The sequence below is a fragment of the Patagioenas fasciata genome, chromosome 4, assembly GCF_037038585.1.
Source record: "Patagioenas fasciata isolate bPatFas1 chromosome 4, bPatFas1.hap1, whole genome shotgun sequence".
NCBI classification, from domain to species: domain Eukaryota; kingdom Metazoa; phylum Chordata; class Aves; order Columbiformes; family Columbidae; genus Patagioenas; species Patagioenas fasciata.
The window spans coordinates 41,551,733-41,575,303 of NC_092523.1; the positions used below are offsets into that span (position 1 = coordinate 41,551,733).

The following is a 23,571-nucleotide window of genomic DNA, read 5'->3' on the forward strand; positions in this document are numbered from 1 at the left end:
TTCTGAAATCTTCTGGGTGCCTTCTTGCTGCTGTCACCTTTTGCTTGCCTGGTCTTCATCCTCATATCCTTGGCATCTGCCTTTGCACACTCCGCATATGCTTATACTTCTGTCTGAGAAAGCCAAGGTACACTTATGCTGCTATCGTGAACATAAATTTAGTGTTTGTGAAATATTCTGATGAGGTAGAAAAGAAAGCTATACACAGAAAAATTAATAATTCTGACTCCAGAGCAAGATTTGAATGCCAGGTAGCAAATAAGACAGATGATGACTCTGAATAACATTAAAAAACTGAAGTACTACTAATATCTTATGACATAAGTAACATCCATTGTGTGCGCTGAGATATGCTGCAGTATGTGAACATATAAGAATAGAGTATTAATTTGTATGTATTAGTTGCTTGATTATCTACCGGAGTTTTTTGTATGTAATCAGTTGATCTTTATCCAACGTAGTTTTGCATAACCCCTGTCATGACAAGGGCAGCTGGGAAGGAAACTCTTGAATAGCTGTTCATTTTCAGAAAAAAAAAAATTTTTTTTTTTTTCACTTTCATATTTAACCCAAGTAATTTCTTTTTTGAAATAGGCTCAACTGTTTTTTCAGAAGATGTCCTGGAAAAGCTAGTGCTCATTCTCGCAAACCTATTTGGGAGAAAATATCTTCCAGCCTGCTCAATGAAATATAAACACAGATTTTTCCAGTCAAAGGTAGAGAAAACCTTGGTCTTTACTGTAACTTAGGTTGTGTATCCCTTCTGTGAACTTGTTTCCTTTTGTCAGTTATACTAGTATCATTATGTGTGTACAGTAGTCTGGTGGGCCAGCAGGTACCTGTCCACCCAGTCGCTCTCTTACTCCTCCGTCTCAACAGGATGGGAGAGAATATAGGATGGAAATGCTTGTGGGTCAAGACAAAAATGGGGAGATTGCTAACCAGTTAGGATCATGGGCAAAACAGCCCCAACTTGCAGAAAATTAAGTTAGTTTGTTGCTAATTAAAATGGATTTTGGTGGTGAGAAACAAATTAAAATTTTCAACACGATCTTCCCTCCTCTGCCTTCCCCAGCCTCAACTTTACTCCTTCATTCCTGACTCCTTTACCTCCCTTCCACCCCAGGCAGGGCAGGGCTGAGGAGAAATTTAGTTGTTGTGATTGATTCATAACAGCTCACCTTCTGCTCCTTTCTCCTCACACATCAGCCCTGCTCTGGTGAGAGTTCTCTCCATGGGCTGCAGTCCTTCAGGATAAACTTGCTCCCATGTGGGCTCTTCATGGGCTGCAGCTTTCTCAGGAAACATCCAGCTGCCTTGGTGTGGAGTCCTTCACAGGCTGCAGTGTGGACATCTGCTTCGGCATGGTCACTTTCACACATTTCTCACTACAGCAAGATCTCTCACTGTGGTCTCTTTTACAGGCTACAGGGAAATCTCTTAATCACCTGGAGCACCTCCTCCCCCCCATCCTCTGATCTTGGTGTTAGTGCTGCTGCGTCTCACTCAGTTTTCACAGAGGTGCTGCACTGGTGTGTGATGGGCTCAGCTCTGGTCTGTGGTGGGGCCTTTGGAGCTGGTTGTGTCTGCCATGGGGCAGTCCATGGCCTCTTCTCCCAGCAGCCATCCCTGACCCACGCACCCTCCTCCCTCCCTGTCCCCTGCCAGCCCCTTGCCACCTACACACAAGTAGTTAGAATAATGAAAAAGTAGTTACTGGATTAAAATCAGGAAGCTGTGATTTAACCACAGAAGTAGCAGCTGACTGTCCAGTTAAGTGAAAAGTACCAGATCATTCAAGTATGTTTTAGTGATGACAGATGATCATACAGTTACGCAAAATGTAAAAGTATAAATGACACAGTATTTCTTTATACAATACAACTCAAATTTACATTAGTTAGGCACAAAGTTAACCCACCATGGGTGCAGGAAATGAAACATTTGTAACATGCTCCTGTTGGCTATTCTGTGCAAAGTCTTAAAATTTTGGAGGACATAGCTATGGCTGGAACAGCAAAGGAAACTTCTAGATGAAGATGCTTATGTGGTCAGTTTCCAGCAAGCATTCCAGGAGGAAAAAATGTTACTTATTTCCAAAAAGTGGCTAGTCATGTAGGAGGGATTGCAGGACTGCTGTGGCTGATAGCAGCAAAGCGTCAGTCTGTCATGTAGGTAGGAAACCTGTTGAACACCAAGATATGCAAAACAAGATCTGGGAAAAGCACCCCTTCAAAAGTCCCTCTTTAGCTAGCTGAAACATCTTCAATAGACCTGTTTGCCAGATACTCTGTGAGTAAAAATCTAGGAATTTCATACTTACTATCTTTCACGCCCTTTTCTGCATGAAATTCATCTTCATCTTCCACATCTGTTAATTCTAGATGGTCAGGCAGTCTAACAAGTTGGGTAAAGTTTGGAGCTGTACTCTCTCCTTCTTTCTACTAATACATTATATGTGTACTAATACATTTTGTGTGTACTAATACTTTACTTACACACCAATGAAGAACTGACACCTTTAGAAAAATTACCTGAATTAAGCAATAAACTGCATGTTATTTCAGGTCTTTTTAGAAGATCTGCCAGAAGAGTTTGCAGCTGCTGTAAATGAGTACAACACCAAAGTAGAGGAAAATTTTGCTCATTTTCTTCTGACAACTGCCAGGCTGGCAAATATGGAACAAGAATACAGACTTCCACTGTCAAAGACAGGTAGGAAGTGAAAAATTAATGCATAATCATAATTTGTGAAATTGATTTTATTAGGAAAGTTAGGTTAATTCTTATGTCTAAAGAAAAAAATGGTGAGTTCAGACATAATAGATATAATTTCTATTTCACTTACATTTTACAAGCATTATAGTTTATATTGTATATGGTAGAACTTTTGTACAGGAAAAAGGTCATTTTAGTTACTATTCATGTTTATAGAGGAAATAAAAACAAATGGATTTTTTTTTTATAAAAGTATATTAAATGTAATTATTGAATAAAAACCTTTCTATCTAATCTTCAATGCATTTGCAGATCCTCAAATGCTTACGGTACTTGAATTGCTTTCCGAGTCTTACAAAGATTCGATTTTCAACATCTGAACAGCCTGAAGATTGAAGTAAAAGTTAAAGAACATTGTACCATTTGTTAAATCAACTAAGTTACTTATGCCACTAAGTGATGTCCAATAACCAACACAATAGGGAAAGGCATGACTATAAAATTGCTAAGCAATATGGATTGCCCTTGCATGAAAAATATTTAACAAAATCTCATGTTACTTCCTGGAGAGATATAAAAGCAATATAATATACCATTGATGCATTGCCTTGCTCCTCTAAAAATAACATGCCTTCAAAAATACTATTTTTGCGGTAAGGAAGAACTTTAATTATAGCAGATAACTGTATTTATTCATCCTTATTTCCTACACTGGTACAGTGGTGTGGCTTTTGTTTGTTTGGTTGGTTTTTTTTTTTGTCTCTGCTGTGTACAAATAATTAAAAAAAAAAAAAAAAAAGCTCAAATCACCTCACAAGCTACTTTATCTTACCATCTACTTTGAGTTTCAAGTGTGGGGATACCCAGATCTTAGAAAATTTTGTATAAAGTGGATGTCAGTTTAATAAAAGGTGAGGAACTGGGGGAGACTCAGAGAGCTGGGTCTGTTCAGCCTGGAGAAGAGAAAGCTAAGAAAGGATGTCATCAATATTTATAAATATCTCAAGGGTGGATGTCAAGAGGATGAGACCAGACTCCTTTCAGTGGTGCCCAGTGATAGGATGTGGGGCAATAGGCACAGACTGAAACACAGGAAGTTCCATTTAAACATGAGGAGAAACTACTTCTCAGTGAGGGTGCCAGAGCACTGGACCAGACTGCCCAGAGAGGTTGTGGAGTCTCCCTCTCTGGAGACATTCAGGACCCACCTGGACACATTCCTATGTGATCTGTGCTGGGTGAACCTGCTTTAGCAGGTGGGTTGGACTGGAGGATCTCCAGAGGTCCCTTCCAAGCCCAACCATTCTGTGATTTGTGATAAACAGATAAGATGAATGCAAAACAAGATTGAATGCTATGTATGGCTTGAGACAGTAAATAGCAGTTTTCTGTTTCCAGTAGCAACACCACAGTGAAATCCTATTTTTCATATTCAGTTTAACATTGTTTATTTTAGCAATGGAGGGACCCCACACCTTAATATGTTACCTGAAAAACTTAGGAAATTAAGAACTGTAAATCACAGAATGAAGGAATTCTAAATTTGAAGAGCAAAGCACAGGCTGCCATCCATTTTCAAGATATATATTCTTTTTTATATATTAGTGTTACTAATGCTACTTTTACCCAGGATATGAATGGTGGAAATTAATCTTCCTATTCTATTTGAATGGCAAAGTTTCTTGTTTAAAGGGGAGGTGCAATATGGTTGCATTCTTCTCATTTTGCTGAAGCTGTTTCACTTTGAAAGAAACATTTTCCATTAGATTTACAGAAAAAGAGATTAAAGATCAAACCATGTCCAGTTCAAGAGGTGGCAGACACTTTTGTACTTACATAACTTGCAGTGAGACTGCAAAAAAACAATGTGTCAAGCTGCTGAGATTTTTTTCATGAATGACCTAACAGTGTAATTATAGCTTATTTACCATAACACAAAGCAGAAAAGGTTGCAGTGTAAGAATTGAAAATTTCGCTGACAATTTGGAAAGAAATAATAAGTTTCTACTTAGTAAAGGAAAATCAAAAGTACAAATATATTTAGAAATAACTAGACAGGTGTTCTACAGGAAGAGCTTGAAGTTTCAGGCAGACCATACACCCACTGAAATGCTGTGCTGGTGTCAAAACTGCAATTCATACTGGGCTGCATAAAGCAAAGCACTTGTTTGTGACAACCTTCACATACTTAAGCCCTAACATGGCCTCAGGTAGAATATTAATTCTTTAGAGTTCCATGTTTCAAGAAAAATGGTGTTTAGCTATTAAGACCTATGAACATAGGTTGAAAAAACCCTGTTTTTCTTCACTATAGGACAGAATAAAAGATGAAGGTAGAGTAAGCCTTCCGATGGTAATGTTCCCATTCATTTTTGGGAAAACTTAATGCTGTTAGCAATTCTGGCTTCAGATGAGTCAAGCAGAAAGGCTGAAGTTGTGATGGGAGTATTGAGACATCATTATTCTCACCACTAGAAAGTTCTTATGTACTATAATCAACTGCATAGGTGTTCTTATGAACAAAATAAACATATGAAGAAGGATTTAAGTTTAGAAGATTAACTCCATTTCCTATCATTATCTAGTGAACTGAAAATTTCTTGCTTTTAAAATAGATTGCTGAAAGGGAGCTTGTGTCTGCATAGCTTATGTTGTGCTTGAAACTTTTCTCCCAGATTTTACATCTAAGGATTGGCACGGCTCTGAGCTGGCATCTTATTTGATGGACACCACCAAAAGCATATCTGCCATCTCACCTTTTGCATGCTTATCTGGAGTGGTTGATAACGATCTATTTCATGGGGAGATCATTGATAAAGTAAGTTATATTTTCATTGTGGGGAAAATTTTATTACAGTTCAAGCAAACATTTAATTACAGTTCAATAAAATTTATTTTTATCACAATCTTCTTGCCTCTCTGTAATGTGATGGCACTATGCTCAAGTGTCACTCTCTAATAGAAACAATTTGAAAGGCCTCCAAAAAAAAAAATCAGCACTGAGTAGTATGACATTAACACAGTGCAAGAAACGCAGAACAGATGGATGTAGGAAAAAAGAAATCTGTAAATAGTTTGCTTTCTTAAAATGCCTCTGTCCATTTCAACTCCGAGACAAGTAAAATACTCTAAAAATTCAGATTCAAACTGTATCCCCAGTTTTTCTCCACATCAGGAGTTTATTATTTTTTAAAGTCAAACACACAGTATTCTCAAGAATCCTAGTGAAATAATGCATTATTGCATTGATCATTTGCTTCTCAACTAGGATTTCAGTGTATCATGTTAGCATATGAATTATTAATAGCTTAATTGTAATACGCATCAACATGTTTACAGTTAGCTTACATTTTTCTGTGGTCTTCTACATGCTTTGAGCTTTGGACCATGAGGGAATTATTGCATGACTCATAGCTCTGTAATAGAAAAAATTAAATTCCTACAACTAGGGATTTGAAATTTACCTTCACCCTTAAAATGTTCCATGCTTGAGGTTGATTAATACTTTTGAAGCATGAGTGAGTCTGAATACATGATCTCCGCATGTGGAAAAATCCTCATCTAAAACTCAAGAGAAACCCAGTGTCCTAGTAAAACTTTACTCAGAATGTCCCAGAGCTTCACTGTTCATGTAAGTCACTACTAACTAACTGTCTCCTGTGCCGAGACCCTAAATGTACTTACTTGTGCAGATTTTTGGAGTGGTCCAGAATTAGAAGTGTGGAATTTACCAGCTGTGGGTCTACAGGTATAGTTTTGACAAAACAATGCATATAAACATAACCACAACAGGTATTCAGCAGATTTATTTTTTTTCTTTTTTCCTTAGGCTGTCTTACATTCCCTTGGAATTAATGTCACAAATTGCCCCCTGTTTTATTTGGAAAAGTACGATAAACATGGAAGAAGGATGCCACTCAATGCTTATGCACTGGACTTTTTTAAGCATGGTTCCTTGGTTGCACTGACAACTGACAACTGGTATGTACTACCATCTTAAATATGTTTAAACAGCAACACTGTTTACAATATGGTACATAAGTACATATTTTTGTTTTTAAAGCCTTCACCCTCCAGAGCTCAGGGATGCAATAGCTGTTAAGCATGATTAGTTTAGTTGAATGTTTTAATGAGAATAAAACATATCCTACATTAAAGTCCAATGGCAATGGCAGTAGCTGGGTATTTAAAACAGTACCGTAAATTGGACTTCAGTGACATGGGTTATTTTGACCAAACAGTGGCATGATCTCAAACTACCTCTCATTGCTTGCTGCATCCAAAACGTAAACTCTTTCCTGGAACAGGAAGACTGTCATCATAGAAACCTGACTTTCACAGTAGCAAAGCAAAATTTGTCAGTAATTCAGTATTTGTATCAGTATTGCTTCAACACATCCCTTTTCCTAATCTTTTCTAAGCATTTAGCAACTTGTCCTAATAATTCAATGATACTGTCATCTCGCTTTAAATCAAAGAAAAAACAGCCACCCACCAAAAGCTCTGTGCCCAAGCTAGTTGAAAACTGCCGTATCTCATATTTTCATGTTTAAGCCGGTGGTACATGTGGCCTTCCTCTGCTCTTTCCTCCTGCATCACTTATGCTCTAGCTTTTCCAAAACTTGAGTTTTAATCTTTTCTTTTATAGGCAGATATGCCAGGGGAGGTTTAGGCTGGACGTTAGGAAAAGGTTCTTCCCCCAGAGGGTGGTGGAGCACTAGAACAGGCTCCCCAGGGAGGTGTCACGGCCCCAAGCCTGACAGTGTTCAAGAAGAGACTGGACAACACCCTCACATGGTGTGAACTGTGGAGTTGTCATATGCAGGGACAGGAGTTGGACTCGATGATCCTTGTGGGTCCCTTCCAACTCAGGACATTCTATGATTATGAATTCCTCCTTTAATCTGTTCCTTCATTATTTGACCAAGTTTTTGACATCTCTGCATTACTATGTCACTATCTTCTATACTCCTGCATTAGACTTCCTCATTTTGGTCCTTTTCATTGTGGAAAAACCTTGATTAAATTAAAACCAACCAAACAAAAGTCCCCCAAACCTTCTAAAGAGCCTATCCAGCTCTTACACTTGATAAAGCTCCAAATAATTTTTGAGACACTTTCACCTTCCTAATTAAGCAACTTATAAACTGTATCAGCCTTATCTTTCTTCATTTCAGAAGCTAAATTTGAGATTTTATTTTTCTCTTACCATTTACAGCCCTGTTGTCCTCTTCAGTCCTTTAGAGATGCTCCTGCTAAATGTAGTGTCGTTTTCATCACTATCACTTTCACCTTTGAATCTCATCAGCCTTCTGTAACCTTGTTCATTAAATCCATCTCTTTATAAAACTTCCAGCTTGCAGTCCTTAATGAAGCCATTCACATATCTCTTTTATTCCCAGCCTCAGCCAAAGCAAGCTCAACCATAAGTTCCCTCTCCCAACTACTCTATATCAAGTATCTTTATTTTGCCAGTAACTTTTATTTATAAGAAAATACCACCTCACTCTGCTCCCTGAGGGTACTCTTAGCAGCATATAATATTATCTGCTTTTTTGTAAGCTCTTCAAAGAACAAGTAGAATACACACTCCATGCACTATTGTAGTTACAACACCAGTTTGGCACTAATGCCACATTATCAAGAGATGCAGAAATAGTAATACTGATCACAGAATCACATTCTTTGATTCTGTCAAGCTGATCTAATTGCAGATGTCCCTGTTCATGGCAGTGGGGTTGGACTAGATAATCTCTAAAGGTCCCTTCCAATCCAAACCATTCTATAATTCTATTGTTTTCAACACAATACTTTTTTTTTTTTTAATGTATTCTTTATTACTAGGAACTGAGTTTATTAAGTTGCTTTTCAGTAATCAGTGGTCCTTTTTGAAAAATATGGGGTCTTCATCATCTGTGCAAAGCTTACACTAACTCCTGCTCAACTTAGCCAGCAGATTCATCTGAAGAACAGCATTCCAGTTTAGCTGTGACAGGTTAATTCAAACAGATCAAACCATGTTCCAATACAATATTAATAAATTAAATTATCTTTACAAATATTACTCATGAGTCTTTTATATGTTTGGTATAATTATGGAATCGTGTCTTTATAGCATTATTATTTTAAGCTTATAGTTATTCTACAGGAATCCTAATGAATTAGTATGTCAGTGTTTGAGGCCATGGAATATGCTGTCTGCATCCTTATGCAGCCTACATGGCAGGGTTTATTGAAGGTGAAGCAGTACGTTACAGTGCATACCCATTTCAATTTTTTTCTTTCTTTAGGTTAAATGAAGGAGATGCTTACTACCTACTCAAGGATTTTTCACTCCTCATTAAATCTATTGGGTATGATATACTTTCCTTTTTAATATATAATACATATTTCATATTTAAAGCAACTTAAAATGAAACAACACTTTTTTTTTTTTCTTTTTTAAACAACGAAACAACAGAACGTCACTGAGTGAACTGTGTGATGATCCAAACGATCATGTTCTACTGGCATTTCAACAACTGGGTAAAATCTACCAAGAGAAACTGAACTCTGCTACCTGAAGAAAAAAGAAAATACAAACAAAAAGGCAGCAGTACATGATACACTTAACACACAGAACAGCTGCCTTTTAAGTATGGAAGTGACTAGGCCTGAGTTATCTAATATGTTTCATAATAAAGCTGTAGTAATATCCAATATCAGGAATACGAAGTTTACTTTAGAAAATCAACCTTCACACATTGACATTTTAGCAGCTCCAATGCCAACTAAATAATTACTTCTAATAGATTAGAAACTAGGTAATTGCACTTGTCTTTCAATTGCACTTTTTTTTCCAGATACTGACATATATGTTAAGACATTTCAGAAATATACTGAACAAACGCCACAGTTCTGACAGCTGGTGAGATCAGCCTCTCAGCAGGACAGTGCTGGAAACTTTTGCACCATTTGTGAAGGACGTTCAGCAATTACTTTGACAGTTATAGTCAAATAGATCATTCTAATTATTTTTTCAAGGTTTCTATTAGGTTATGAGATAGTACCTTAATGAACCATTATAAAAGCTTGAACTGGTCTGCAATTTTAATCTAACAACATCTATGTATAAAGAGGGTTTTATATTTGTGTAATGAAGTTTGATTAATAAAATGTTCCATCCACATGCAGAATTGCTTGGTTTTTCACTTCTTGTATCCTTAAAAGTCAGAAAGATCCAGGAAACCTTGAGCACACTTGTCAAAAAGTCCCTTGCAACACAAATTACTTAGTTTTGTTAAATAAGTTTCCTCACTATCTTCTTGGGTTTTGCTGGGAAGAGCAAAGTTTTCAATAGTATTTTCATACTGTTCCTGAAAATTCTTCAGTTTAACACTACGTTTTAGTCTACTTGTAGTCTGAAAAAATATATATGCAGACATACTAATGTTTAGATAACCTAGGAAAATTAGGCTTTGACAACAGTCATTGCAACACACAGTTTTATAAAGACGACCAAGACAGTGATGGAAGTTATTTTCTGTTAGTAATAAGTGAAACGTGCATTAAGGATGATCCAGAATCCCATTTCCTCAAATTAGTGATGAAGTGTTTGACTTGAAATCTCTTCAGGCAGCATTAAACTACATGTAGACATTGCCTAGAGATACTGGGGGGGCTTGAAACCTGTATGCAGTCAGTTACTGCTCCTGAGCTATCATCAACTGATGTAAAACTCTCTTTTCCTTCCATTTTTTTTTAATGTGTGAAACAAGACAACAGAACTGGAATGCATGGGTAGAAAAGACTGCTTTACCTCTGCTTAGGCAATAAAATTTGCTCAAATTATTCTTTACTGTCTAGTAAGTCATGCCATATGGAGATAGATCTTGCACAACTGTTCCTTGACTAGGGTAGAAGTAGCCATATTTAGACCTTTACATGTTCACGTTTCCCGATTTAACTGGAATAATCTTTTTAGCTAAGACAGAATAAATTGACCAAGGAATAAAGTCAGAAATTGGTCTTGTTATGTTCTCAGTTATTTGATGAGTACGTGTGAAAACCTGGGTAAAAACCAAACTTATTAGGTCTGTCACAGCGTGTGCACTGCCACAGAAAAAACTGAGGCGAAGAATTGAATGCAAATCAAATTAAAATTAGGTTAACATTTCCTAAACCAAGAATAGTATTTCTAAGTATTCTGTCACAGTAAGTATAATGGTAAGCCTTGCAGAGATTTAAATTTAATATTTCTCCTATGAAGTTAGAAAGAATTTGGAAATTTAAAAAAAAAAAAACAACAGAAGACTATCTAGCAGCTGGCAGTGAAAGATTCTGAAGGAATATTTAACATTCTGATCTAATACTTGCCAGCTGACATATCTACCTAATGCAGGATTAATTCATTCAAAATCTGGCACCAGCTCTTGCTAGAGAGTGAACACTAAATGAAATAGTACTACTGTTCGTGTATTCTAATAGTTAAAGGACAAGTATTTTTGGATGCAACAAAATGGTTAATAAATTCGAAAAGATGGTATTTTTATCCTCACTTTGTATCATATTTCACAGACTAAAAATTCAATGAGTTCTGTATCATTAATACTTACAGTGAGAATTGCTGTTTTCCTTTTTTCCTGTTGTTAGACAAATTTTAAGATTTTTCTGTTCTAAAAGCTACATTTTCCCAAAGCTTTCATCAAAACAGCAAATTAGTATCTGTCACTGATTCCCAAAATAATGCTAAAAGGAACTGAAAATTAATTGAGACAGTTATTTTTCGTCAAGGAAGCATTTCAGAAGTGTAGCCAATACCCTTCTGCAATGTATAATAAGAGCACTGGTGTGGCATTTCAATTTCAATAGCGTTAGAGAAATTATTGAAATTACACTATAAATTGCAATTATAAATAAATCACAGAAAAAGAACACAGCCAAAGGGAGACAGACAAAAGTTTCCAGTAATGCCCTTCGACAACCTTTATTCCCCCCACTTTCTCCTCCCTCCTGGCCTATGAGGTGATGCTATTTCCTGTGATGTGACCCTAGTGTGAGTGCTGCTGCACTGCCCCAGCAATGCCCTGCCTCCTGCTGCCAAGGCTTCCCTGAACCCCACTGCTGGGACACTCCAGTCCCCCACCACCCACACATACCCTGTGGCACTTCTTGGAAGCTCTGAATTCTTAAAGGTACGGTAGATGTGGTCATACTTTAGTCTTTAACAGGACATGCCATTTTTGGTTGTTTCTTCAGTTTGGGTTTGAACTATATAAATCACTTCAGTACACTGTACTTGCTGGGAAGCAAATATGTTTCTAACACAGAGATAACCAAGAATCAGGGAGAGTAACAGCTGTAAAAAATCACAGGTATCCCCACTTTTTAACATGCTAAGTAGCATTTATTAAATTCCAGCTTATTTAGGTATAGTTATCTTCTCCATTTCACTCTCTTTTCATGTCTCTGATCTTCTTCTAGTAGATAATTTGTCTTCAGCAACAGAAAAATATTCTGATGCACTGCTGGCATCAGTAGAGACGGATGTTTGACTTAGATCTTCATTGTCAGAATCGCCGTCACTTGGCATTCTTCCTGTCTCGTTTACTGTCAGCACAGAACCTCCCAAAGACGGATCCTTGCACGTGCTGGGAAGAGAACAAGCTGCATTCTGAAACTGTGCAGACTCACATTCATCTTCCCTCCTAGGACAGCAAGAGCTGTTTTCAACAACAGTTTCACTTTCTTCGTCTTTTATCTTTGTTTCTTGGTTTGTTGCTGTAATAGTAAGTTCTGTGGAAGATGCGTTCTCATATTTACCAGGAAGGACAACTGAATATAAAGGCTGACTATAGGAAGCATTACTATCAGCAAGCATTTCTGCACTTTCAGGTTTCTTAGATGAGTTCATAGGGAAGAATGAGCCTTCACACTTTGGATGATTATGTCTGGAAGCAGGCTCAGCACACTCAGAAGATACAGGCTTCCCTAGACTGAGAGGTGTTTTGTCAGGAGATCTCACTTTTTCAGTGCCACTTCCACAAAAAAACACAGAGGAAGTCAGGGAATCAGAGGTATTTCTGACAATACTTCCAAATGAAAATACTGGTGAAGACAACTGAACACAGTTATTTTGAAAGGAAAATGCACAATTACTGGGGAAAAGAGAGGTCTCAGAGACATCATTCACCCCAGCTGCAGTGTTGGTTTCTGAAGTACTGCAAGCTACATTTGTGATGGATTCTGAGGCATCAGCTTTTTGTTCCCCTGAGACAGATGGTTTCTGTGTACCATATTCTGCAGTCTCCTTTGCAGAAAGTGTTTTTTCTCTCATGTGAGGTGTATTTTTGTCAGATGGCTTCTCAGATTGGCTAAAGAATGACGATAATTGTAAAACTTTAAATGAATTGCAAAACAATTTTTCTGAACTGCCAAAAGGAAATGAAAAGTCTGGCTTCTCACTTTCTGCTGAGTCTAAATTAGGACTGGTCGAAGCATCAGAAACTGTGGTTTTGGTTACAGGACCATGTTTTCTAAATTTGATTTCATCCTGGTTATCTGTTTTACCTGCACTATCACATTTTCCTAGATAAAACTGAGGGAAAACATATTTCCCGTCTTTATTTTTAAAGGAAAATGTACCTGCATCTTTAATAAATCTGGGTAATGAGTTGTTACAGGCACTGAAGGCAAAAGGTGAAGCAGAAAGTCTCTCTGCAGAAACATCTAGAAATTCTGAATTTGAAACAGTTGCTGGTTTTAAGCTGGATGAAGTGCTAGTATTTGTGTCCATGTCATTGGAAACAATAACTGCCGATGGCTGCGTTGGTAATTTTTCTTTGATTACAAAGTCTTTAGAGGTTTCTGATAAGGCTGGAGTGGTCACATCCTGGGAACTTCTCTCGTGAAATAATTTTAAGTCACCATTCGTTTCAGATGGGATGCTGTAACCACTTGTGCCAGAAAAGCTTCTCACGCCAAAGGCATCTGCTCTTCGCAAGGTTTCATTATCTGTTTTATTTGCTTTGGTAGGTGAAGATACAGAAGGACTTCCTGAGGACCTACCCTTCAAAGCTGCAGCAGTTACAAACTTATGCTTTTTATTTGCAGGTAAAATTTGTGTCTTGAACTCATCGGTGAGCCTCTGATGTTCCATATAGTATTTGTAACGTATCTCCTACAATTACAGCAAAGAATCCCGTTACATAAAATGGCATTTCTGGATTTAGTCTATAAAACTCAAATATAACCCTAAGACTGAAGAAAAGTTTTTTGTACAATCTATAGCATTTATGAGGTATTTTCCATTGCTGCAAGAAAGCAACAGAACACAAGTCATTATGGAAAAAAGTTCTTTAAAAACAATTGAACAAGACACATATGGAACCCTGATGACAAAGTATTTTTGGAAATAGGAGACTATAGAAAACTGATAAAAGTCACTGCCAAAACCAGAACGAGCTAAAAATATTACCTTAGACATTAAATGACAAATTTGCAAATTGTCACGAAAAATAACCAATAGCCAATTTTGGTTTTTCCTTTTTTTTTTTTTTTTCACTAGATACAGTAACTACATAAGTTGTATTCTCAATGAGAATAGAAAACAGATAATCTCCAAAATAATACAGCAAAAGAAAAATAATTTTATATTTAAAGGACCTAAGCTACTTTTTGATTTAATCCTCTGCCACTGGCATTCTCAGAACCTACGTTATGTGATTCACTGCCAGCCAGGCTTCACTAACTGTAACCAGAATCATTCTGTATAGAACGATATTCACTCAGCCACCCACATGGAACTGCTAGTAAGTGATAAAAAAATCTAGTTGTATAACTAGATGATTGGAAATGAAACAAAAATAAGAGACCACATTCAGTTTCATGTCAAATAAGGCATTCAGGTAGTCTTAGAAGAGTGAATTCTATTATCTTCAGAAACCAGAACACAGGCAGATGACTTCCTCTTCAAACAGGCAACAGAGAAGCTCATTTGGATTAGAAAGCTACAGGTGTGACTCAAAAAGCCACACTAAAATATAAAAATAAACATGTGAAGTAAGATTAAGTTCCATCTTTCTGAAGAAAAAACAAAAACAAGTAATCCCGACAGTTTTAATAACCTAGGCAAATTTACATTCTGGAATTGCAAGGGTACCTTTCCACTAAAAAAAATGAAAAATATTATAAAAGTTTTTCTAAAAAAAATTGTGTCATAACAAATAGTAACTTAGCCATACTTACAACAGATGTTCAATCATACCTCATGACTCATGTTTTGAAATGCCGCCATTTCCGATATTGACATTAAGCGAGTACAGATCCTGCTACCGTCTGCTTGTGCTTCCTCCTGTCGTAGTACAGGCTGAAAAATATTTTGCAGCAGAGATTACAGTTCATTTCAATAAGACAGAATAAACAAAATAGTACAGTGTTGTAGCCCCCTAGGGAATAACTTACAAGAAATGTGTTGGGTGTACTCTTCTGGTCCTGCCATTGCTTTATGTTATTTTTAAAAAGAGTATTATTTGTTGAGTTCTCAATTCCTCCAGAAGGTAGATCTGTTAGAAAGAACCCAGGAATGCTGATGGAGAGCATATTAAGTATGGAAAATACCGAGAGGTTCCAGTGCATCTAAACATAGATCCCAATTAAGCACAGGAGCACACTGCTCTAAGTGAGACCCTCGTACTTGTCAAAATTTCCGTGATATAAAGCAAGAGGCCTGTGTAACAAGTTTTCTAAATGCATGGAGCTACTTGCCCTGATACAAATGCTAACATTTTCTCCTATGAGGTAAAAGCATTTAATCACAGCATAGTTAATATTCATATTATACTACAACAAATACCCATCTAGTTCAGCAACACACTTCCGACAGTGACACCACTGGCTGAATAGGAAAATTATAGCTTAAAAAAATACAGCCTAGAGACTTTACAGAGAAAGTACACTCATAAAATGTATTTAAAAGCCCTTGATGAATTTATCATCTGTTAATTTGCTCAGACGCTTTCTGACCACTGCCATAATTTGTCATGCATGTTGTTTATTAGCAATTAGTTCCACAAGCTGCATGTTCCTAGAGTGACTTCCTGTATCTTGTCCTATACTAAGGCCTTCTTCCCTACCTTTGGCAATGCCTACATTAACAGGCATTAACTTCAAAGCCAAGATTTCGTTAACCACAGGTTTGATATCCATCTTCTTTTGTGTATACTCCGATGGTTTTTCATAGCTGGATGCTATATTCATCAGGTCAAGCTGAGTTTTCATTCTGGGAAAGAAAAAAAAACAAACTAAACACTCTTCTTAAGGCTCACATGCCAACAACTAAATTACACCTGCCCAATACAAAAAAGTCTTTTAAAAAGAAATCATTAAGAGGAAGAAGAAATCAGTAAAAGTAAGTCTTCAATAAAATACAAAGTTTCCTAGATGTTTTTTCCTTAGAACTTACTACTTGATGATTCACTTGAGTTAGGTTTCACAGGCAATGAAAACTGCAAAGAAGTAGTTCAGCAAAAAGCTTAGCCCCACCCACCCTTTTCTTAGTGTACGATATTGGAATGTAAATTACACTCTTTATTCAGAGAGCATACCTAATGCTAGTCTGAAACACAACATATCTTAAAGAACTCAATTTCCAATATTCTTTCTTAGATTCTGCTTAAAAAGTAATAAGAAATATAACTAAGAACCTTTAGAAAGAAATCTACAGGCTATGTGCACTGCAAACTCAAAAATGTAGACACCGCAGCATCTCCAGGCATGCTTCAGTGTTCCTGAGTTTAAATAAGGTATCTAAAAATATCCAGTCACCATGTATACTCAGTTTTTTATTGGGGAGCCAATTCAGAAGGCTGATTATCTCTAATCCCAGATAGTACATCACTAAAATTCTTGACACTTTTCCTAAAAGTTGGTATACGGAGCATCCAAAGATGTGAAAGCATTATAGTGTCTTAATCACCAAATACTGTTTTCATTTTAAGTTGCTGTATCTGACTATATCCAAAGAAACTATTTTCTTAGTTTTTAATCTTAAAATTATACTAGAGAACTAACAAAGCATGAAAAAATATATATACCTTGTATTCAAGCCACAGGCCACCTATAAATAAAACAAGAATTTATAAGATATGAATGAGCTTTCCTCCAACTCTCAAAAGGAGATAATTGCTTTAACAAAATACTTCAGAGACTGAACTCCCTGTCTTAATTTCATAGAACTATAGGGAATAAACCTGTTATCATTCAAAATATGAAAGAAAAAAAAAAAAGAGCATCTTAATGTAAAAAAATAAAATAAAAAAAAAGAAGTATGTCTGAGACAATTTTGTGTTAAAGACAGAAAGAACTCCTTTGAGCCAAATGAAGGCATTCAAATAATTAATAATGACCCATATGGTTATCTAAACCATTTTGGCTGTACAGATATTCGTAATCATTCAAATGAAAGACTATTTTGTGTATCTCAGTGAGGGAAGCCTCTGGTACCTGCTCTGAAGATGGTGTTACACTGAAAGTTTTAAAATGCTGTCTTTTAGTTTTAAATCATTCAGACGATGGCCATACAAAATGCACTGTGCTATAGTCAAGTGACAAATCCCAAAGAATGGGTAACAAAAAGTAACAAAACTGACTGGATTATAGACTAGCTGCTTCCTTATAAAAATCTGGTGATATCACTATACAGAATTTTAAAACAACCACCACCAGCCCCTCCCCTCACTGAAATGAATTGTGTACTGTCATGGGGGGCAGGTGGGAAGGTGCTAAGTTTAAAGCATATTAATCACTAGAATCAGAATATTTCTTCCAAAAGTGGGAGTCGCTTTTACTTGGACTAATAGTGAGATCTTCTGTAACTAGTTGTTACCAGAAACTTAGTGAAACCCTAAGGACTTTCTTCACTTCTCATTTATCTGAAGGCAGCAAAAAGACCCATTGCAGAAAAAAAGCAGCATGCTGTTGTTTCTTAGAAAAGCATAAGTCTTGAAGTTAAAGACAAAATTTAGTAGTTAATTAAATACTTTGCCCCACGTCTATAATCTGCCTAAATATCATAGAACTGCAGCCACAGTGTTTGACATAAATGAGATTATAAAGCTCTACACTAGCTTTGGTAACAGTGTCTTGGGTTCCTCTAGCATTTATCTCTAAATCAGAAACTGTTTTTCTCTGCAGTTCCAATAAACACTACATGAAAGATTTTCAGTGTCTTGTATACAGAAATATATATACTATATAGTACAGTGTGTGTCAGAAGTACCTCAACTAGCTTTGAACAGGCTTGTTTATCTCCGTTGCACACCTCAATGCAAAGTTTACAGTAGGTTTTAAGATCAGTATAATCACCTTAGCTCACATACCACAACACAGCGCTCCACTGTGCAGCACAGACAAGTTATCAGTTCTGGCTCAAATCTTTCCCCAGAAAAGCATTTTTAACGCCTTAGAAATTTAAAAATGCAATGAAAGTGCTTAATACACAAAGCATTTGAAAACAAATATGAAAAAAAGTAAATAAATGTGACACAATTTTGGAAGCAGTCCTAGTAAATAACTCCCTACCCAGCACCAAGGCAGCTTACTTTCACAGCTGGTAGCATAATATAGCAAGTGGAACAGCAACAGCTATACAGTCAATAATAATTTCATTAGTTTTCAGTGCAGAAAACATGTCTACTGAATTCACTAAATATCACTGATAAGAAAAGTTTGAAAAGCTTTGCAGCTTAAGTAAAAAGCACCATTATAAAAAAAGTATGAATGCATAATAATTTTAGTCTGTATTTTTTGTTTTTTGCATTTGTTTTTCCTGATCCAGTCATTATCATAATCTACAACACAGCAGGATCTGTATGACATTTGAGGTTCATTACACAACTGATGTCAAATAAAAAAAAAGCCACCACCTCCAGGAAACGCTGAGGATCACACTCATGGACAAGCTTTTCACAATCCTTCAAAAAATTCTCAATGGTCTTCTTGTGAGCTTCCTTCATTTTCTTCCAAATCTGAAATTCTTTCTCTTTTTTACTTCTTTGATTTTCAACATCTTCTAACAATTGCCGTTTCTTCATTTCCAGAGTTTTGAAAATTTCTCCAAATTCCAGTGCAATTATCTCTGCATCATTGTTCAGCACCATCTAGAAGCACAAGAACGTAAAAATATGTGATTAACCTAAAATGAGAAGAGAAACAAAGACATATATATTTAGTATCCAGCATCTCTAACTCACATCCATATCATTTGGTTGACTTGAGATTTCGTTCATCAGCTTCTCATTTAGTTTTCTCATTTTTTTCAGACTGCTGAAGAAGGTTAACTGCAAGACAATTGAAACACTTATTGCGACTTTATCCATTTCATACAATAAATAAATTTCAGTGATTATCTTGAATCACACCATGGGATGTTCTCTACAACACATTAAACAAAGGTCATGATTCGACACACCACTTAATAACATTTAATACTTTCCTGCATGGGTACACAAACTTTATTTTGCTATTTCTCTCTCTCACAGTAACGTTTTTAGGCTCACCTACAATGCATATTGCTAGAATAGCTACAGAGTTTCTTTATAGTTAAAACAATTGTTTTCCTCAGCCTTTTTTTTTAATGCCTCACTGATAAAATAGAAAACTGTCCATAACTGAGTTATTTCTGTTTGGTTTAAAACTAAGACAATCACTGTTTTTTCTGCCTTTACCTCACTACATGATCTCTAAGTTTTAGACAGAAAGTTTAGTGCAAAGACTTTTCTCCTGGATTCCCCAAATGACATGCAATTGGTGATGGGAGAAGCAGGAGGAAAATAAGTGCAAAAGCAACTTTTGGCTTAAAGAATAATCAGTGTTATACCTGAACTTTTATACCCCTACTCTTCATCACTGCCCTGCAGTTGTTCCAATTGCTGTACAGCAGAACTGCTGCATGACATGCCACCCTGAACCCAATTTGCATAAGGCATGAAAAGCTCATTCTACCCAAGCAGTAGCTCTTCTGGCAAAAGCCACAACTATCACCACTACAACCAGCCAGACAAGCATTAGGCCAGGTAGCTGCTTTCTTCATGCAGACAGGAATGCATTCTGGTTTTACATTTATGAAATTATTACTTACCTTAACCATCTATTTCTAAACATTTAATTACCTGTGACCCAAATTACCTATGCCAGCTCAGAGAGCCTATAAACAAAACATCTGTGAGTCTGGGGTTTTTTTGGTAGTAGGACCAGCACCTTCCTGAACCTGGAAAAACTTGATCCAGATATGCAATAAACTCTTATAATCAGTGTGGTTTTTTTTTTTTTTTTTTTTTTTTTTTTCAGCAAAGCCTGCAAGTCTCTATATCAAAAAACAAACAAACAAAAAAAAAACCAAAAACCAAAATAAAACAAGCCCAACTCTTCAGGTGCTTTGGTAAGTTGGGTTCAGAGCTGTTGACACCGTAATATCTCCAGGTCCCCTGTGTGCGGTGGATGAAGCCTTCCGCAGGAGGGGAAGGCACACCCCAGCAGTCCACAACCAACCCTGACTCCTGGTCCATCGCAGCATCCTCCCTCGCTGCCTCTCGCCTGCCCGCCACTCCGAGTGAAAGCACCCCGGGCCCGCTGGGATCCTCCACGGGACAGCCTGACCTCCCAAACGGACCCCTGGCGCGGAGGGGAAGCGCCTCGCTTACTTTTTCTTCCTGGTACACGGTGTCGATGAGGTTGACGGAGTGGAAGATGCCCTGGTGCTCCTCAGAGATGCACTGCCCGCAGCCCGCCTGGCGACACATCCGGCAGTAGAGCTGCACCAGCCGGCTCGGATGCTTCTGGCAGGTTCCCCCGAGCGCCAGCGGGGAGAACAGCCCAGGCCCCGGCTGCGCCTCCCCCGCCCTGGCGGCTCCAGCCGCGCCAGACCGGTACAGCTTGACCACCTCCGCCAGGGTGGTGTTGACGGGCAGAGCGGCGGCGCCGCCGCGGGGCAGCGGGCACAGCTTCCTGCACAGCGGGCACGACACTCGGGCGCCGGCCGCGCCGCCGCCAGCGCCCAGCCCCGGTCCCCCCCGCGAGAGGCGGGCCTGCCCCTGGCCCCGCTGCTGCTGCAGGCGGGCGGCCTCGGCCGAGGCCAGGCACTCCAGCACGCAGTCCCGGCAGAAGTTGTGCGAGCAGAGGGGCAGCGTCACCGGCTCCTCGAAGAGCGACAGGCACACGGCGCACGTCAGGCTGGCCTCCATCTGCGACAGGCAGGCGGGCAGCCGGGGCCGCCGCTCCTGCTGTCCCGGGCCCGGCTCGCCGGCGGCTGGGCTGGGCCCCCCGGGCTGGTCCCGCTGCCCCGGGCCGGGCTCGCAGGATGCTCCAGGCTCTTCCTGCAGCGCCGCAGGCTCCAGCTCGGCGGCAGCGGGCCCCGCCGCGGAGGGGCTGGGGCTGGGGCTGCGGTCACGGAGAGAGAGCCGGAGTCACCACAAACTGCGAACCCCAACCGCCAACTTCCCAGGAAGTGGAACCCGGCAGCGGAGCGAGCGGCACGGAGAGACGCGGCGGCGATTGGAGAAGGCGTAAGATTGACACCGTTGTTTTCCAATCAGAGCAGAGAGGGGGCGGGGCGCGGCACTGTCTGTGCGTGACCGCTGGCCCAGCAGAGCGCCTCCGACAGCGTGGGGCGGGGCGGGGGGCACTGGAACCCGCCCCATGCTCGGCGTGCGAGGGCGGCTGCGCCAGATGACGCCTGCCGGGTCCTAGCGCCGCCGCCGCCATGTGGTGCCAGGCGCTCCGCAGAAGTTCCCGCTCTGCGCGGTGTGAGGGAGGGCGCGTGAACAAGGCGGTGTCCGTATTTCGGTGTGCAGGAATACGGAGTTAAAGCGAAATAACTCCCCCGTGCTGAGATACGGCTGTGATTAGCTACCTATAACTACAGTTGTACAACCACAACGGAGTTTAGCCTGCGAATTTTGTTGATGCTGATGAATTGGGATAGTCCTCATCTCGTTCTAATTTGTGTTCTTGGTTTGTTTTTCCTTCCGGAGCTGTTCCTTCCAAAGTTCTGGGTTAACAATTACATGATCCACCTGAAATATTTTGAAACGTGCCAAACTCAAGAGAGACTCAACTGAAATTTTAAGTTTATTGTAAATCAATAGATGTGTAACATAAAGCTGGTATTTGCAAAAAAAAAGCAGTACACACTGAAAATAATGTTATTTTCACAGACTGAGGAAAGGGACAGGTGCAAACAGCATAAAAGCGGCCATGTGTTTGTATGTTTTTATAGCAGTGCTTTATGCAGTCATGCTGAGCTGTACTTGCAGAATGTACCTATTAAAAAAAAATCTAAAGTGTCTGTGTCAAGTTGGAAACTTTGTAGCTGCAGGAGAAAAAGGAAGGGTTGTTATTTTGATGAATATGAGCACATTTTCCCTTGCTTATGTCGGTTTATATGAAGCTGACTGGAGGTACAGAGACACAGGTTGCTCAAAGCTATAGAATGCTTTGTCTTCCAGGGGTTTCCAGTGCGTGGCGCTAAATCAAGAATGGTTTGGGAGACTTGATTCTAATTTTCTTGTTTGTTTCAAACAGAAAAAGGGAAATGCCGTTAAGTCTGCGAGCTAAATGAAAGGCGATACAAAAGCACTCTTTCGTGAGTGACTGATAATAGACTGAGGCAGATGCTTAGTTTGATAGTAACTACTAAAATAATGTTCAAGAGCATAAAATATGATGTATAAGAAGTGGGAAAGAAAAAATACTTAGAGGAAGAAACCAAGCTGCTGAAAGTAAATAAATCAAAACATATTTTCTCTACAGTGTGGAAGTGAATAGGTTCTTTCAGAACCTGTTGCCTAGTGTTTGAGATGTTGCAAGACTAAATGATAAAAATAATGCTTCCATGGAGTTGTTTTGCTACTTGTTTCATTAATTTACATTAATCATAGAAACAGAAATATTAATCAGAACTAGGGATAATGACATACTCCTGCCAACATTTTTTCCCTGTCTCAGGAAAGATTTAATAATAGCAAATTTATATCATTGATTTTTCTGTTCTTTTATGTGGAACAGGGATCTCTTACAGTTAGTGTATTGTGTATCACTTCAATTTCTATTTAAAATACATTTACATAGCCTTCAAAGTTCATCTTCTTTGTCCTTAATAATCTTCAGCATCACCAGCACAGATAGCAAGTAAAGCACTTTCATAATGCCCTGAAGCAAAATGCTGCAAGAAAAAAAAAAACAAAAAAATCAACATTTCTGTGACTATGTTTTCTTATATTTTCTTCTTTTGACTGCGTGACAACTGATGTTGTAAGGTTCTGTAAAATATTACAGTATTTTCACAAGGATTCTAGACCAAGATTTTTTGAATTTCACATACCTTGGACTTTGGTTGCTTGGGCACCTAGAAGCAATCTACCTCTGAAAGGTTGGAACAAACCTATGTAACACTTCTCAAGTTCAATACCAAAAAATCGTGAGCAATTTCTTACAGTTACTGTGCATCTTACATTTGGATTATAGCAACATAAAAAAGGTAATGTAATTTAGCAAGACTAATTTTTGTACAACTAAAGAGTGTCAGAGTTTTATTTTAGGATACAGAGCAAGAGTACAAGAAGAATCTTTTTCCTGAAGGTTGATACTACATAAGCACAAGGATAAAACCAGATTTTTATCTCAGTTTTACACAGAAGTGGTATTACCCTGATCTTGCAGGACAGTGGGAAAGAAAATGGTATCAACCAGTGTAGAAAATATTTGTGTCAACTGTTCCTCAGCATACACTGTCCTCCCCTGTTTGTAGTCTCTCCTTGCTATTCAGGAGGGGCAAAATCATGTAGAATGAGAGTTGAGAATTCACTGCTCAATAACTGA

At 38.5% G+C, this 23,571-nt stretch overlaps 3 protein-coding genes across 3 annotated transcripts in view; 1 reads left to right on the plus strand and 2 right to left on the minus strand.

Annotated features, from left to right (window-relative positions):
• The window catches only part of DDX60 (DExD/H-box helicase 60), a 45,733-nt gene extending 36,380 nt beyond the window's left edge, over positions 1-9,353 (plus strand). Inside the window, 6 exon segments of the mRNA XM_071808359.1 lie at positions 595-716; positions 2,568-2,715; positions 5,394-5,536; positions 6,548-6,699; positions 9,009-9,071; positions 9,179-9,353. Of these exon segments, the coding sequence (XP_071664460.1) occupies positions 595-716; positions 2,568-2,715; positions 5,394-5,536; positions 6,548-6,699; positions 9,009-9,071; positions 9,179-9,353 (803 nt within the window).
• A 2,728-nt stretch (positions 9,354-12,081) lies between these two features.
• On the minus strand, positions 12,082-21,202 carry LOC136101479 (uncharacterized). The gene is made up of 8 exons (XM_065837638.2): positions 20,397-21,202; positions 18,948-19,034; positions 18,621-18,854; positions 16,791-16,813; positions 15,831-15,976; positions 15,160-15,260; positions 14,963-15,064; positions 12,082-13,876 (listed from the first exon to the last, which is right to left on the minus strand). The coding sequence occupies exons 1-8, from the start codon at positions 20,934-20,936 to the stop codon at positions 12,158-12,160; spliced, it is 2,952 nt and encodes a 983-aa protein (XP_065693710.2). The 5' UTR covers positions 20,937-21,202; the 3' UTR covers positions 12,082-12,157.
• Positions 21,203-21,846: 644 nt separating this feature from the next.
• ANXA10 (annexin A10) overlaps positions 21,847-23,571 on the minus strand; it is a 33,768-nt gene continuing 32,043 nt past the window's right edge. Inside the window, exon 12 of the mRNA XM_065837540.2 lies at positions 21,847-22,915. Within this exon, the coding sequence (XP_065693612.1) occupies positions 22,847-22,915 (69 nt within the window). The 3' untranslated portion in view covers positions 21,847-22,846. The remainder of the gene's footprint in view (positions 22,916-23,571) is intronic.

What these genes read in the sequence shown, in the direction of transcription:
- LOC136101479 (XM_065837638.2), bottom strand. Translation starts at nt 20,936, where the DNA reads ATGGAGGCCAGCCTGACGTGCGCCGTGTGCCTGTCGCTCTTCGAGGAG. An exon ending in ATCCTCAGCGTTTCCTGGAG is followed by an intron (nt 16,814 to 18,620) that starts GTGGTGGCTTTT and finishes TTTTATTTATAG; the next exon opens with GTGGCCTGTGGCTTGAATAC. An exon ending in TTCAAAACATGAGTCATGAG is followed by an intron (nt 13,877 to 14,962) that starts GTATGATTGAAC and finishes CTGTAATTGTAG; the next exon opens with GAGATACGTTACAAATACTA.